At 37.5% G+C, this 18,415-nt stretch overlaps 1 protein-coding gene across 1 annotated transcript in view; it reads left to right on the top strand.

The window, feature by feature from the left end:
* The first annotated feature begins 508 nt into the window (after window positions 1–508).
* Window positions 509–18,415, top strand: part of LOC129725060 (3 beta-hydroxysteroid dehydrogenase type 7) — a 39,305-nt gene continuing 21,398 nt past the window's right edge. Inside the window, exon 1 of the mRNA XM_055680457.1 lies at window positions 509–998. Coding sequence (XP_055536432.1) covers window positions 959–998 — 40 coding nt within the window. The 5' untranslated portion in view covers window positions 509–958. The remainder of the gene's footprint in view (window positions 999–18,415) is intronic.

Raw genomic sequence — 18,415 nt, 5'->3', positions numbered from 1 at the left:
TAAAAGCTTATCTCTGTCTCTGACCGACTGAGTATTATATTGTCCCTAGCTTTAGCGAAAGCACCGCCATATGTTTTCATCTCAAAGTGTACCGCATCAAACGAGTACAGATATAATTCGTTTTCAATTCATTTTTCAATATTTGAATTGTATTTTAATTATCCTGTCGATCGGACGTTGCGCTTTCGCCGATTATACTATTGATGTCAGTTCTGCTGGTGATGATGAGAGGCTATCTGTGATTTGTTTTAGAATAGACAAAATTTCGGAAATTTCACCTGCATTGCTGGTACGGCATTTAAGTCACGGACACATACACACTATGCGGCTCGAACGAGTCTACGACGACGCACGTCGCAATTCAGGTGACACCACGTGGTGAGTCCACTGGTGACCGTCCTTAAAAAAAATCATTTTACAAAAAGAGAGAAAGAGAGAATTTTCGTGGTTGCGGTGGTGGTTCGCTAATCGCCTCGATCGGCGGCCGTCAATGGCTGGAAGGAAAAGACGGCTCTCCAGTCGCTGCCTGTAAGAGATCGTGTTCACACGCTCCGGTTTACTTGTCGGTTTATCGTGCAGAGGTTCACGTTCGCGACGATCTTTTCGGCTTTACCTGTTGCTGCGGGTTCAAATTTTGGAAACACCGTTCGATCGTGCTGATAGCTGAAACCCGAAATACAAGCTGTCAGGCACTGAACCATGGTTCGAGTGACGTGACATATAACGAATTATGCAAGTCTGGCTAGCGTTGTTTGAACTGAAGGCATTTTTTTCTGGGGGAATGACAGATTTTTGTGCGAAATATTCGGTTTTGTTTCTGCTTAGTGAAGGGTATTGATCGAGTGAATCAAGGTGGGAATAACGATAAGGTTAGTGCTAGACTTGCAGTTGTCCAGCGAAACAAATACTCATCATCAATACACACAGTTATTGGGCTTGATCTGATTGTATCTGGGAAATGATTACCATGGATGCTTCAGAAATTGTTCTTATAACAGGTAAGTGAACGTAGTTTGTTTAAATTTAGATACAAGAGTTCAGATCTGAAATTGTTTCAAGTTCGTCTTGTCGTTGTTCAACAAATAGTACTTTCAAGCCTTCGAAAGGTTAATAAGAATACTTAACAAGAATAAGAGTTATGTTCTTTCATCGTCGCTCTTAGTAGGGGCGATGTAGGCTTATTTCAAGATGGCTTGACAAAGTATTTTTTTAAATTTCTTTTAGCACCAATATTTAGTGGTTAATTTGTGGTTTCAAAATCCAGTTTGTGGTTGAGTAATTTCTGAGAAATTTTCAGAAAACTGAGTCAAGCCATCTCTGAAAATGATTTCGCTTCAAATGAATCGGACAACGATGATATATACATCAATCGAAAGCTTCTTATTTGTGGTTCACGAAAATGTAGTTTTTGTAGGCATACTTCATATTAAAATAATTAAAAAAAAAACAATTATTTAAATTTTTGAACATAGTTTACCTCTTGTTGTCAACACCGACCGTACGCGGCGCTGGTAGACCATCAAGAGCTAAGAGATCTAGAGCATATCGAAAACCGGTAAATCTTTGTTTGAATTCTATTATCTACCTGCGCCATCTGCACGTAACGTTTTCCAATTCGTCATTTTTGTGTAGTGAGTATTGTTCGAGTAACGTAAAACAGATGATTTTTTTCTCAGAAAGCTTTCGTGTAGCGATGAGTATGGTTAAACTAGAGATGCTCAGAGGGAGAGATATGCGGTGAGCCAAACGAACCGTCAAAATTGGAGCCAAACGAACAAGAACGGTAACACCACATTGAGAGGTATTGCAATTAGGTACAAAAAAGAACGTGTTTATTTCTATACGATTTTTTGTTCTATTGCCAATGAATGAATTAAGAATGCTGTGAGTGATTTTTACCCGGAGTTCAACAAACCTTGTGTATAGGTAACAAAATAAGTGAAGGTGTATAAAATTAAACATAAACATAAAATATATCACCTTAACAGTTTTTGCGAAGCACTTCACTATTCTTAAGGACTTTCACCGTCACCACCGATTATACAAGTCGAATGTTAGTCAACATTGCGCTTTGAGAAGAGATCTGGCACCTCTGAAACCCAGTTGCCGAATTGGCGTTTTTTTTTTACCGCGAATCTCTTCCTCTGAGTATTTCTAGGTGAAACAGTATGTAAACAGCAGGGATACTATATGTGCAGATTTGCTGCGAAATGCAAATGTTGATCAATTAGCAGATATTTGTAGTTGACAAGCCTCCGTGTGTTTTACGTAAATTTCCTCAAAATAAGTGAAGTTTTACGTAGACATGCGAGCGTAATTTTCTCGATCTTCGGTCGAATCATTTCCGGAAATGTAGTTTTGCCGTTTACCGATTGTTTGCAAAAAAAAACTAAATTAATACACCTAGGGGTGTGATCTGGTCTTTCTCATACAAAATCTATTATATGTTAAAATCTATTAGCACATACGTTTTAACTCTTGGAATAAATTACAGCCTGATAATAATAAAGAACAATTTTTTGTTTCAATAAATATGATAATATTTTGGTAACCAACTACCCAACTGTATTCGACTGTTGGGTATTTCAGAAACCGGAATGATGCCTGAAGGTCGGGAATGGGCCTTAGAACTGTAGGGAACGGTTGAAACGCATGGTAAATGCCCAAAGGTGTGAGTCCTGACTAGAATTAAAATTCGATATTTTCTCGTCTCAGGAATATGCTTGTTGTGAACGCCCCTCGTCAGTGAGCGCACCTTGAAACCTACATGCCGACTGATAACGACAGATCTGTCGTTGGTTGCTGAATTGAGGGAAGCAGATCGAACCCAACGATAAAAACTTCTTTTTGCTTGGAGATCGCCGAGGAGTGCGCACGCGTAAAATTATATATCTGTACGACTCATAATTAAGCCAAACGTGTTAATTGTTCATTTGTTAACCTTGAAACCGTAGAGTTAACTAAAACTTGATCTAAATTTAAATAAACTGGAAATTTGTTTGTAGGTAAAATTAGTTATTAAATAAAATTATTGTATTCCGAGTAAAGCGAGCCAGAAAGTTACAAAACGTAAGCTTAATTAAAACCTTATATTATATCCTATACTATACCCTGATAATTTGCAGGAAACTTTAACTTGGATGATAAACCAGTTGTAAAATTTCGGAACTCGCTTTCTTTACGTTGCAAAGGCAACAATGCTACTACAGCTACCCCTTGAAAAATAAAACAAAAAAGCTTTCAACGGCAGCGACAACTGTATGTCGTATATAAGAACGACTGTCGATATGTTCTAGATAACCCACTAGCACTAACATCGGCAGGTGCCAGTAGTACGCTCATCCAACGCCGCGTACGGTCGGTGTTGACAACAAGAGGTAAACAATGTTCAAAACTTTGAATAATAGTTTTTTAATTATTTTAATATGAAGTATGTCTACAAAAACTACATTTTCGTGAACCACAAATTAAGAGCTTTCGATTGATGTATATATCATCGTTGTCCGATTCATTTGAAGCGAAATCATTTTCAGAGATGGCTTGACTCAGTTTTTTGAAAATTTCTCAGAAATTACTCAACCACAAATTACCACAAATTGGATTTCGAAACCACAAATTAACCACTAAATATTAGTGCTAATAGTACGAGGGTGGTATCCAAGACACGACCGCATGTTTGACGTAGGACTACGATAGTTTTATATTTCATTTAGAGAATTCAGACTTTGTTCGATTTGACCACGTTTCACTTTCGACACGGTTTGACTTTGGCAAACATAAGCCAAAAACGAGCCGTTATGTTTAATCATAATTTATAGTTTTCTTGTTTTGCTTTTAAACAATTCAAACTCAACAACCACCAAGAGAAAGGCATTTTGTCCATTATGCTGCCGAAACCGAAACCAAAATAGACATGATCAAAGCAGTACTCAATACCGTGCTATACCTCTAATTACTTGGAAGGGTCATATCAAGTGTCTAGGTCGTTGCAGGCTTCATGCGGACGTTGCGTTCCGGATACTTTCAGATTATTGAGCCTAAATCCATCAAACGACACCTCTAACAACTTACAATCCTAAAACTAGTTCATTGGTGGCCACATATTGTTAAGGTCATATGCCACCAGAAAGTCATAAAAAGAAAAGCGTTTATTTTTAACATGGTTCGGTTTTGACAACTTAAAAAATTTAGATTATTTATTTGCAGACATCTATTCAAGAAGAAGAAAATACTGTTTTTAACATTGATGAATACCTTTCATCCTAATGCAGTCAATTTCTTCAACACGTGAAAAGGCATTTTTTTATATAGGTCTTAATTAAGAACGATTTGGTAGAAAGCAAACTTCCTTTCATCTTCAATTGCGCTTGTGAAAGATAGCTCACTCACCGATTTCAAAGCAGTATCATTGTCAGTTTCTTACAACTGCTTAGCAAAGAAGTCACATAAAAAAGTCCTGTATTTACAAGTTCGTTGGAAAAGTGACGATAAAGAGTTGCAGTTTTTAGTGGAAAATCTATATTCGCAAAAATTTTGAAATTGACATTGGAGTTTATGAGGATGGAACATGTAACAGTAATTTTTTTTCATTTTAGGCCAACTGAAACATTTATTCATTAAGCAGAACCAGAAAAAAATTAATCAGTTTCAAGATACCAATGAAAAACCAAACAACAAAATGCCATATTTAAAAGTCATCCGTCTGTTTTCTTCAAAAATAAACCTAGCTCGGTTTGATAAACAACATTAACCTCTCCAACTGATGTTTGCATAATGTTGTTCAATTACAAGTCTGGCAATGACAGGTTGTGTTCATATGTTTAGTATCTTTACACGGTTATGTTTATATGTTGTGTTGTGCGACAGGTTGTGTTTATATGTTTAGTAATATTTTCTTGCAGATGCTGATGTAATATTTTTGTAATTGAAAAATAGGAATATGAATGTTTAACCTAACGTCAAGATGCATATAATTTGGGTTTTCTCTATACCACAACCGCGTAATGCAACTAGGATTGTCATATTGATTTAAATTTATTTTACTGGAAAAATATAACCATCAGTACAGCTTAAACGAGCTATCTGAACTATCTGTTTAAAAATCTTTACGAAGCATATTGGTTTTTTATTGTTTTTTTAAATAGCCTATAGTTGGTCATTTAAATAAATCTGAGAAAAACAGAGTGTAGAATTCAAAAAGACAGCAACCCAATGCAACTTCTAATTTTAGGAATTTGAAAGAAGTTTTTATCACTAATCATGGATATGAAAATCACTACGGTTGCAGTTCAAATGACATCTACTCGTCACGACAACCAAAAGGAAACGAGCAACGGGGTAGCAAACTTCTGATTAGTAGAATGTTAACACAACTTTTGTTGAAGAGATATTTTAATTATTATATAACAATCTTTCGCAATATTCTACCTGTCGATTAAGACATCGGCGTTTGAAATCTGTCCAGGGATAGTAATACAATAAGCACTTTAAAACGATGAAAAAACATCTGTTGCAGCTATATAAAGCGAGCTCGTGATTGGTTGGAAGCTTCGGAACTGAATAAGAAGAAGTGGATTTCAACTGAACTTTTTACTAATTTACTGTTCATCGTACAATGTACAACGAACAATGATATGCCAATTATTGTATCACATGCTTCGGCAACCGTCGTCGTTCGATCAAAGCATTGGTGGTCAAAACCTGTTCAGTTGTAATCACATATTGGATGCAACATCCAACATCGTGATATACTGTTGCGTACAAAATTATTTTATCCCCGGTCGCACAGTGTAGTGTGCGAACACGCACCACAGTACGTCGACAGCAGCTACATTGTTTCCACTTGGCTTGACTGCACACAAATGGCAATCGAGTGCTACTGCACTGACGACGAGCGACCGTCTTCTCATACATAGCCGGGGCAGTACTGTTGCCTGTGTCAGCATGTTTTCTTTCAAGACATCAGTTTTAACAACATTCTCACAACAGATCGTTTAATTGTCTGATAAAGGAGGTTGTTACGAACTTTCCGAAAAAGCTTTACTTTCAAGACATCAAAAAAGTCTAGGTTCATAGAAGCAAATATTAGTTGACCTATTGGGACGGGGAGATTCTGTCAATTTTTTTTTGCCACTGAATAGAGGTTGTCATAGCAGGCAGTTGGGGTCCACTCATGAAGTCTGTGCCAGGAGTGCTCGCATGTGATTGGTACATTGTTCGTAAAAATACGACCTTGAAACTTTTCATCAATTTTCACTGTTTAACAATTAAGTAACAATGTTATATGAAGAATCACAAAGTTGTCCATAATTTTATCAATCCAACGACATATTGATTATTGTGATCCATCATGTGGTAACATCAGTATTACCGTTTGAAATCTTTCATTCTGACGTTACATCTTGGTTTTTAGTTTCCTCAGAATGTATCTCGATATAGTGCGGTTAGACGTAGTCCTACGTCAACAATAATTTAAAAAAAATACTTTGTCAAGCCATCTTGAAATGAGCGCGATGAGCCTAGTCAGACTTCGACAGTGTTCCGTTTAATTGGAGTTTTTTGCGCAAAAATTACACTTCAAGTTCATCTGAATTTCATGTCAAAACTACTCTTTACCACTCGGTTTTCGAAGTCGGCTCGATTTTTTCCTTGCCGCTTCATCTGTTTTTCGCTGTTAAATGTTAAACAGGCAAAGAGCAGTTTTAAATAGAAGTTAGTTGAAGAGATGTTGGTTCTAATCAATCGAGCAAATTTGAATTCTGAGATTGTCTTATTATGAGACAAATGACTTTCAGTGTATTCGACATTACCCACAACATGAAATGCACCTTACTTTTTCAATTCTTGGCCGACTTTCGATCTTAGTCTGTCAAAAGCAGACTTCCTATGCACGTGCTTTTTTCTCAAGCGACGAGAGAAATCGTTCTCTCGCTCGTAGAATTTCCATGTACGTGCGACGAGACGAGACAACGTCACATGTGATTTGCAGGTTGCTCTTTCGCTTCTCTTTCGGTTCGGATTGCGATGCGCAAGCGATGTTTCGTCGCACTACGAATTGAGCGAGACGCCTGTACTGTACATACATGATACAGCTCGTGCGTCAGAGCTCGTGAGACTTTCGCGTGTACCAGGCTCACTTCGAGCCTTATTTTGTGCTGTTCTGTTAGGGAAAGTCAATTTTATTCGATTTAAATGGAACTTTGCACTCGTGTTTGACTTGGCAAACTGTGTATTTTTTTTAAACTTTTTGGGCCAGAGTGAATTGTTAATGAACACTTGATTTTGGTTAGCAAAAAATAAAGTTAAATAGTAAATTTTTTTCAAAGCAACCCACAGTGGTCTAAACACGAAAAACCGTGATCGTTTTAGATTCGACTGTGAAATATTGATTGTATGTACCCAGTGTCTTCAGCAAGTTTATTCCATATAACAAGGCCTTTCTTTTGGCATTTTCGGTTTTTTTATCAATCCCCCTAGTAGTTCGATATAAAAACTATTTTTTCTAATTTACAAAATACCAGATTGCTTTCTTCAGCAAAGTTGTAGGAAAATATATAAGAAAAAGAATTGCTGAACACTGTTATCTTCTAACTGTACGTCTGATATGACGAAGCAGAGTTTTACGAGGAACACTCCTTAAAATTAATTTTTCGGCCATAACTTTTTCTGTAATCGTCGAAACAATTCAAAATGTTCTAAGATTTTGTTCATTCTGCTAAACCTTGCATTTTTGTAGAATATATTGGTTTGCTATTTTTATTTGTTGTAAAGATATTTCTAGTTTTTTTGCTGAAAATAACCATGTTTTGAGTCCATATTTCGGCGAAGGTTGCAGATAGTAGCAAACCAGACTGTATGCATTTGAAAGTTTGTCAAAAGAAATGTATTACTCATAACAGTTCAACTGTTTCTAGTTGTATCTAACCGAGTACTGAATGAAAGGAAAACACCCCTCAAAATTAGTATTTTGTCCATTACTTTTTCTGTAATGTTTCGACGATTCTAAGATGTTCTAAGATTTTGTTCATTCTGCTAAACCTTATAAACAAATGCTTTGACAACAAAAGCTAGTCGAACTTTTTGATTGAAAATGTTTACTAAAACCTCTTAAAATCATAAACATTATTTTTTTCTTGGAAAATTACATCTGGTTTTCTTCCGTTTTCAAATCATTTTTAATGAATACTTCAAATAGTCAAATATTAGGGATAAAATTTTGAGTCATGAATAAAAAAGTCCCTGCTGTGCTTAAAGACGCTCTGAAGCACCATTTCAAATTTAACTTTTTTCTTCAAAATGCAATATTTTACACTCACTTTAATTGGTCTACAAAGTATTTTGCTTAAATTAACCCGAAAGTATTTTTAAATCATGTGAACGGGAAAGGTTTACAAAATCGGATTTCTCAGTTCTTTTTTTCTCAAAATAAGTTATTTAGATAGACATTTTAGTCCAAAAAGTGCGATGCCCGCCTCCACCCAAAATCATGAGAGCATGAATGTTTTGCAAAATGTTTAATTTGATTTTTTTTTATAAAAGTTTACCTTCAATAAAAATATTTACATTTCATTTCACTATCGTGAAATTTAAACCAGAAATTTTGTTTTAACTTCGGATTTCTTCGAAAAGAAAATGAGAAAAAAATTAACTCTTAATTTTTGTTTGTCAATTAAGATAAGGTGTTTGTTTATAATTTATTTTGACCAAAAAAGGTTTTATTGCGGTGTATTTTTTTTGTAAGCATTATTAGTTCCCTGCAATTCATTCTCAGACAGTTTATTTTGTACAACTGAAGGATTCTGAGCTACAATGCTTTGAATCAAACATATACCAAAATACTTATGTTCTTTTAAAAAATTCTCGTGAGTCTGAAAAAATTGCCCACCCGCGAAAAATATTCAGTTTGTTAAGTCAGGTACGTGTGCTGAGATTCAGCCAAATCAAAAATGGTAGATATTCGATGATGATAGGACATTTGGCATGATAACACTCAGGACTCAAATTTACGCAGACCATCTTTCTAGGATTAACACTCCGCATTTGACGAATCGAACGTTGAACTGTTGAAATTCATTCATAAATTCCATGTTGCACATTATAAAACATATATTTACTAGATAATATAACACCGTAGAATTGAATTGCATTTTCGTCTCCGGTATCGAAAGCATCATGTATCAGCGACATGATTCGAGCAACGCGTCTCCCACAGTTACTCAAAGATTTGTGTCTTCGATACAGTATGAGCCCTCAGACCCTTCTGGAGGTGCATTAGTTGGAAAATTTCATAAAACAATATTACTAAGTTTACATCGTTGCACAAGGTAATGTTCCCCTAACAGCAATAAAAGATTAGATTACTATAAATACGAGTATATATAGTCGCACTAGAGTTAATGTGGCTTTAGAATCATATATCTGATTTGCAATATCTATACCTTATTTGAAAATTCTATCCAACACCTTTACCCCCAACATGTATTGAAAAATATAAAATTGATTATATTGGTTCTGTTATTTTTAACTCCCGAAAGGCTTGTACTCGAATTAAAAATCACATCTAATCTTATAGGTACAAAACTGAATATGGTTTTTTTATGGAATGGTTTCTATTATATAATAGTCAATGACATCTTAAACGACGACAGAAACTCACAGCATCTCCACGTTAACCAACACTAACATCTAACTAACACTCTGCATCTAATATTTTTGTTTCAGTTAAAAATACCATGCATTTTTATACCGTTCGCAAAGAAAATAATAATATATAAATATGGTAACAAAACGTTCTTCATTATTGTTAACAAAAGTCGGATTAATCAACATATGAATTGATAAACAAATGAATTAGTTTACACACCATTCATTATTCAAACGGTGCTCTGACGCAAGCTCCTATAACACCGTAAATAATAAATCACATAAAATCTCCTGCCTTCATCCCTCTGGGCAAAATCAATTTCTTCCTTGCGCCATCAGCGCAAAGCAATATGTGAAACTAGCTCGCGAGACGTGCTCACGAGAGTTTGCGCGCAAGCTGTCTCGTGTGCGCAACGCCCATGCACCGCGCTCGTTACGTTGAGAGACGAGATATCTTCGTGTACGTCGCAAAAGAAATTCCATGCGACGAGACATGGCTCGTACGTATTGCAAGTTCTCTCGCTCGCATGTGGCGCACAGCACAAAACGACTGAATGAGAAACGAGCCTTGTAGCGCAAAGCGCATTGTATCTTTTCTGTACGAGCGCGATTTCAGCTCAAAAGATTGGAAAATTTCTCTATTTCTACGGCGGTGACAGGAACGTGATACCACATCTGGTGCCTGTAAATCCTGTAAATTTTTAGACGGGTCAAATTATAAAATCAGTCAAGAATTGAAATAGCTAGACGCATTTTATTTTGGTGGGTATCCGCCAAAGTCAATTTGACAAAATTTACGAGTACATCTTATGATTGTAAGTCTTGTGGTCTTAAATATTTTTTAATAAGAATAATCTGAATCATAGGATGGTCCTTTTCAGTAGGTGCATGCAAAAGATTTATTTAGTAAAAACAAAGCATCAACTAGCCGTAGTTCCGCCTTGCACGGATCTGTAAAGAAATAGACATATGACAATTTCAGAAATAATCAAGATATGTTTCAAAAATTTGAATAAAGTGATAGTTATTCCGGTAAATTAGCTTTTTGAACTCGACTGTTTTAGTAGAACCAGGAAATGAAGTTACAGAGCAAAGACTTTATCCTATTTGAGTTTAATTGGACCCACACACATGCATAGATATTATGGTGCTGATGAAATGTATGGTAAAACTTAACCTTCGAATTTTGTTTAGCCGTGGAACTCAGAACTTTGTCTTCTTGAAACAGGTCCTCATTAAATATTTGAGCTCACTCGGACTTCGGGAAGTGGAGTTTCAAAGCGACCACAGTTTTCTGGCCGACGAGAAAAATTCACAGTAATTTATAAAATTTTTGATATCGAGATTTTTCTAGAGTATAAAATTCAGATCTCGATGTTCTATGCATTTCTCATACGTTTGGCATGAAAAGAATAACGAAAGGGTTGCGTGCAAGTGTAACAAAAAATGTATGATGTCTTAAAATGTATATTATGTTGTACCACTGAACGGATTTCAAATGCCAATATTTTGAAGGTTGCCCCAAATTTGTGGTTTACACATTTTTTATCAATAGTAAATCAAATCAAAAATTCAGTCAAAAAACAATCATTTCTAGTTTAGTTTCGCAGCATTTTACCAATTATCAGCTCGATTCTGTAGCTGAGAACAAAATGATATAGTGTAGAACCGTACGTGCCATATCTCATTTAGAATACATGCATTCACTAAACAGATCTTGAACATAAAAACCTTAATCAATAGATAACTTTTTTTTCAACTTTTCGGTATAATAATGTGGTATAATAAGTATATCTTTGCAGTTGCAAACCAGTGAAAAACCACAAGTTCGGTTTCTTTTCGTGCTTTTTTTTCCAAACCAAGTTGTAAGAAGCTTCACCTTTTTCACAAGTTATGCCGTTTTCCTAGTAACACGTTGTATTCTGTTGCCGTTTAAAAGGAATACAAGCAAATTCGGATTTGGATGAAAGCAGATAGCATGATATACAGCACACTCTCAGCCACGGTTTTGTCTTCTCCTCACCATGACGCAAATGGATTTTATTCCGTACACGCGAAAGTTCAAGTCTAAATGAACCAGTGTGTCATCTCAAAACGAAAAATGATTGCTCTGACTTTTCACATAAAATGTGTGAAATGCACAACGTAATAGTTATATAAAACAGTGCAACATTTTTTTTGCCTTGGATTCTATGTAAGATTTTTTCGTGTATTTTGAAAACATTTCACCTTAAGGGGTAACAGTGGCTCCATTTTGAATTTTTGAGAAATCGGAAATTTTCAACGTTTTTTCGACGCCATTTTGTTTTGAAGCTAAATATCAAAATACTAAGAGTTTTTCCACATATTAGCATTTTCTCACCCATCTTTTGAAAGAAAAAAAAAAGATCTTAAATCGTACAAAAACTAAGTTCAAACGGTGATTCTGAATATTGAGTATGTCTGAGCAGATTATGTCTTGAAAAAGTTTGTTTTTAAAAAGCATTTAACTATTTTGAAGGCGCGATGATTCTGTCTCATACGGGAAGCGAGAGTTTTATGCTTCAACCGGTCCTGGCCAAAAATGCGACCCCTCCCCCGCCAAAAATGGAGGATCATGTGAAGACAAATTGTTATTGTATCTTAAAGCATCATCTATAATCTTGATATTACATAAAACAGATCTCAAATAGGTTAATATAACATCGAGATAAACCTATTTTGGAACAACAACGCTTGTTAACCTAATGAAAGAGAAAAGGAGTGCTTTTAAACGCATGCGTCGCTCAGCGTCTCATGAAAATGTATCAAAGTACAAAGAAGTACTGCGAATGTTTAAAGCGGTTCACAGAGAAGCGTATCAAGTTTATATGTCAGATATTCAACAGTTTGAGAAGTAACCCAAAATCGTTCTGGAAATTTGAAAAAGGCAGAAGAAAGAATTCTCGTGTTCCAGAAATCATGAAATACAACGGTGTCGCTTCTACGCGGTGACAAAAAAGTCCGGTCACACTTTTTCGGGGTCGCCTGTAGCCTACACGTTGCATCTCTCTGGTGCCATCTATATGTCAAATGAAAGGGTTAACTTTGCCGCCCAAAGTGGCAGAGTTTCGTTTCTGTGCAGTTTGTTTACATTGAGTTGTGAGCCATAGCAGAGTTAAGAGCAGCTGTTATCGCTGAATATGTGAAAGGGTACAAACCCGGACATATATTCAAACACCTAAAACCGCTCGGAATCAACCGGAAATTCGTGTACCGGACCATAAATCGGTACCTAGAGACCGGAGGCACCGAGGACAAGGCACGATCTGGACGACCAAGGTCTGTGAGAACTCCAAGGCTGAACAAGATTATACGAGACCGGATTCGCCGGAATCCCGCCCAATCTGCACGGAAGCTGGCCAGGAACCTTAGAATGAACCGAGAATCAATCCGCCCGCTTCTGCGCAAGGATTTAAAACTTACACCGTACAAAAAACAGGTGGTTCATGGGGTTACCAAAGCTACAAAGGACAAGAGGTACCAACGGTCGCGGGAGTTGCTCGGTTGGCGCGCAGATGACGAGATTATTTTTTCGGACGAGAAGCTGTTCGTTTTAGAGCAAACAGTCAATCGCCAAAATGATCGAGTTTGGAGTGTGAGCCTCCAGCAAGCTCCTGCGGGCAAGCTTATCGTTTCCCGGTTCCAAAATAAGACGTCAGTGATGGTTGGGGCGCCATTTGCAAGAGAGGTAAACTGCCTCTTATTTTTATCGATAAAGGGGTCAAAATCAACGCAGCGTACTGCCTGGACACGGTTTTGAATAAAAATGTTCTGCCTCAAGCTGAACTATTGTTTTAAGACGATTACTACTGCTTCCAGCAAGATGGCGCCTATCCCACACCGCAAAGGTTGTTCAGGCGTGGTGTGAGGAAAACTTGACCGATATCATTTCGAAGAATGAATGGTCTCCGTCGTCTCCGGATCTGAAACCACTGAATTATTTCGTGTGGGGATACATGATGTCGAAGCTGAAAGCCAGATTCAGATTTTCTTCTTATTCTTTGAAATATTGAGATTTTCCTGTGTTACCGGACTTTTTTGTCACCCTGTACTGATGCTCAATCATCGACGGATCTTTTTGCGGCGTACTTTAAAAGTGTGTTTACCGAGAATACCGGTGAAAGTAGCGAACCGATGTTTAATGACGGAGTAACACATCAGGGGGCTGTGTAGCCGCAAGGTTACAGAGTCCGCTTTGTCAAGCGGATGGACGTGGGTTCGAATCTTAGTAGAACCAGGCCATCCGACGACAAAAAGGACTTAAGCATGGGTTTATTCTCAAACTCCCCACCAGTTACCCTTCCTTTACGCTGAAATCTACAATACCTTTGCGTGACTTCCTCTTAACAAAAAATAAGTCCCTCTTATCAATAAAACTGGCCAGAAGGACGCACGACGAAACTCCTCCAGAGGCTTATAATTGGTGATATTTGGCAAGAGGAACGAGTATCGGTATAGTAGAACAGTAAGTGTTCAAGGGAGAGTATGCCATTACAGACAAGCACTGATGAACAATAATAATAAGCATGCCACTTTCTCAATAGCGGTATTGCTATTAACAGAAGTGCACAATAGATCTACGATTCTGGTCGCAGTGACGAAGTCCATTCAGGAAAAAAAAAACATCAGTTGTCACACATTAGCGTAGAGAATGGTATTCGAGAACTAGATACGAAAAAGTCCACTGGCCCAGATCAATTATCCAACCAACTTTTAAAACAGTTTCAGCAGGAATTTGTGAGATCTCTCACACGGTTATTCAACTCCTCGCTCGCTTCTGGTCATTTTTGTCAATTTGGAAAAATTCGCAAATTACGCCGGTACACAAGAAAGGTTCACGCTATGATGTAGAAAATTATCGTGGGATTGCAATAAAATCAGCTGTCCCAAAGCTCTTTGAATCACAAGTGTATAAAAAGCTTTATGAAACAATCTCTCATCAGATTTCTCCAGTGCAGCATGGATTTTTGAAAAAGAAATCCGTCGTTACAAACCTTTGTGAATTTACCACTTTGGTTATGGACTACATCTCCAAAGGGTTTCAAGTAGATTGTATATTTACAGACATGAGCAAAGCCTTCGACGCTGTTAGCATTGATAGCATATTAAGGGCTGTAGCAGACGCAGGGATTCGTGGCTCGCTCTACAATTGGCTCAAGACGTATCTTGAACATTTTTTTTTCCGTGTTGGGTATTTTCGTCACTGCGACCAATATGTGATATTTTGTGACATATTCCCCCTTTTTAATTTTGCTTAGTCAGGATAACGTATCACTATTGGAAGTGGTCGTTATAGTCTGGCCAATAGCATTAGTCCAGTCCGGTATTATACTTCGTATGAAGCGCACAACCGTACTGGGATTTGTTCTCCAGATTTCAGAGGGTTCCAGAAGACCTCTCTCAAAGAATTTATATCTTTTGATAAAAATTGCCGGATATTGGCATAACAGATGTTCCGAGTCTTCTTTTTCCATGCCACATACTCGACATGTATCATCTTGAAGTTTTTTCATAACCTTCAAATGATAACGACTCGGACAATGCCCTGTTATTTAACCAGTATACGTGCTTAGATCTTTTTTTTGAAAGATTCAGTATTTTACGAGTCATAGAAACGTTCGGAGTGATGAAACGTTTCGACTGCCTACCGATAAAGGTGTTTGTCCAGTTGGATTCCACTTTCAGAGTTTCCCATGCTTTTAGTTCCATTCTAAGGGAACAAGCGGATAGACCACAGAAGGGTTCTGGTCCTATGAACTGATGAGACGATCCGAGTCTTGCCAATTCATCAGCTCTTTCGTTCCCATCTATTCCACAGTGACCAGGAACCCAGTATAAGTCTACTTGATTATTACAACCCAGTGTTTGGAGTGATTGAACACACTCCCAAACTAGTTTTGATGTGCATGTCGCAGACTTCAAAGCCTTCAACGCTGCTTGACTGTCGGACATCATGCAAATGTTTGAGTGTCTGTATTTCCTGCGTAGGCATATTTCAGAACATTCTAGTATTGCTTGGACTTCAGCTTGAAGACAGTTGGCCATTGGCCCATTGGAACTGACAGGTCTATTCCTGGGCCAGTTACTCCTGCTCCCACTCGATTGTTCATTTTTCAACCATCTGTGTAGAAAATGATTGATCCTGGGCGGAGATCAGGACCACCGCGTTCCCAAACATCACGCTCAGGTTCAAACATTCGAAATCGTCTTTCAAAATTGTATCTTTTCTCCATCCGGTCTTCATTGTTTATCACTAGGGGATTGATACGAATAGTTTTTAGAATACCTAGATGACCCGTTAAATCACCCTCAAAGAGCCTTAATGATCTTTTGATCCGTAAGGCACTCTTTTCGGCTTCTAATTGTATGAATTGATGCAGTGGAAGCATAAACAGTAGAGCTTCCAATGCCTTGGTGGGTGTGCTTCTCATTGCACCCGTTATTGAGAGAGTGGCTAGCCGTTGAAGTTTTTCCAACTTATCTTGAGCACCTTTCTCCCTTGTTTTTGTCCACCAGACTAGTGAAGCATAGGTAATTCTGGGTCTCACTATAGCCGAATAAATCCAATGGATCATTTTCGGTTTGAGTCCCCATTGTTTACCAAAAGTTTTATTACATATCCATAGAGTATTTGTAGCTTTTTTATTGCCTGCTCTAGATGTGTATTCCAGTTAAGTTTTTTGTCAAGAGTTACTCCAAGGTATTTGACGTTATCTGAGAGTTTAAGAAGCTCACCTTTTAGCATAATATCATTAAGCCTAGTCTTTTTTCTACGTGTAAATGGGACGATAGTGGTTTTTGAAGGATTTACATTTAAGCCTTCCCTATCGCACCACGAGGAAATAATGTTTAAGGCAGTTTGCATTCGGTCTGTGATGATATCATCATACTTGCCACGAACAATAATGACAATATCATCAGCAAATCCAACTACTTCAAAGCCTTCTTCCATCAATTTTTTTAGAAGATCATCAACTATTAATGACCACAGCAGAGGAGATATCACCCCTCCTTGTGGGCACCCTTTTATAGCTGTTACACTTATATTAGAGCTACCAAGGCTTGCTGCTATTTCTCTTTTTGATAACATCTCGCTTATCCAATGAATAATGCAATCGTCAAAACCACGTTTCTCCATTGCAGCAGCCATTGAGTCATGAGACGAGTTATCAAATGCCCCTTCAATATCAAGGAACGCCGTAAGGGAAATTTCTTTTGCAGCAAAAGATTTTTCTAGTTTTGTAACTATAGTATGGAGTGCAGTTACCGATGATTTCCCCTCCTGGTAAGCAAATTGATATTTACTAAGAGGAGTTTTAGAAAGATATGATGATTTGATGTGCTCACCGATTATTTTTTCCATTGTTTTGAGAACGACTGACGATAAGCTAATTGGCCTAAAGGATTTTGGCAGAGATTTGTTCCTTTTGTTGGCCTTAGGGATAAAAATAACCCGTACTTGTCGCCACGCTTCCGGAATATAGCCTAGAATTAAGCTGGATTGAAAGAGTTGTGTTAGAATGGGCATCAGAACTGTTTTACCCTTCTGTAGTAGTACCGGATAGATTCCGTCTCTACCAGGTGACTTGAAGGGTTCAAAGGAGTCTATTGCCCATTCAACTCTACTTTCGGTAAAAATTTGGTTGGCCAAAGTAATTGCATCATCCCTAGTTCTTACTAGCCCAGTCATCGTATTCACTGTTTCGTGAATTTCTGTCCTGGTTATAAGATTTCCAGTACTTGATACAGATGTACTTTGGTCTTCACTTGAGTTAATGATCGACCCAGGAAAGTGTGTTTTCATCATTAACTCTAATATTTCTCTAGCAGAGCTAGTACAAGAACCATCTTCTTTTCTTAGAGTACCCAACTCATTTGAGTGATCTTTCGCAAGGATTTTTTGCAGCCTGGCGGCTGTTGGAGTATTTTCAATGTTTTCACATGTATGCCTCCAGTGAATCCTTTTAGATCTTCTTATTTCTTTATTATAGGCGGTGAGGGATTGCTTGTATTCGTCCCACTGTTGGGTTCGTTTAGCCCGGTTGAAGAGTTCCCGAGTTTTTTTCCGAAGTTTTTGTAGAGATTGATTCCACCAAGGTACTTCTCTATTTGTAGAGCGTATCTTTGCAGGGCAGCAATCAAGGTAAGACTGTTGGATCAAATTTGAGAGATATTTGGAATTTTCTTCCAACTCTCTGTATGATTTGGAACGTCCTCCGAAGCTGTTCAAAGCTGCCATTAGCTTTGAATTATCAAGCTCCCAGTTTGTTTTTCTGGGGTCCCTTATGAACTCAGTGCGTTCTTGATTTGCTTCATAATCAAATAAGATTTGCTTGTGGTCAGATAAAGATTCTTCATCTGATACGTGCCAATTTTTTATTCTGCCGGATATCACCGGACTACATAGTGTAAGGTCAAGAACTTCTTGTCTTAATACATTTACAAAAGTTGGTTTATCCCCCTTATTACATATATCTATCCCTTGTGATGATATAAAGTCTAAAAGGTACTCACCCCTGTTGTTGATGTCTGTGCTGGCCCAAATCGTGTGATGGGCGTTTGCATCACATCCAATTATAAAAGCTTTGTTTTGTTCCTTGCAGTAAGAAACCAATCTAGCGACTTCTGGTGGAGGAACTTCTCCCACGTCACCTGGAAAGTATGCTGACGCGATACAAATTTCAGTTTTGCCGTGGGTCGTTGGTGCCTCCAACGTGATTGCTGTCAAGTCTCTTGAAATGAATTCTGTAAT

The sequence above is a fragment of the Wyeomyia smithii genome, chromosome 2, assembly GCF_029784165.1.
Source record: "Wyeomyia smithii strain HCP4-BCI-WySm-NY-G18 chromosome 2, ASM2978416v1, whole genome shotgun sequence".
Taxonomy (NCBI): Eukaryota; Metazoa; Arthropoda; class Insecta; order Diptera; family Culicidae; genus Wyeomyia; species Wyeomyia smithii.
This window is presented reverse-complemented; position numbering and strand designations above follow the sequence as displayed.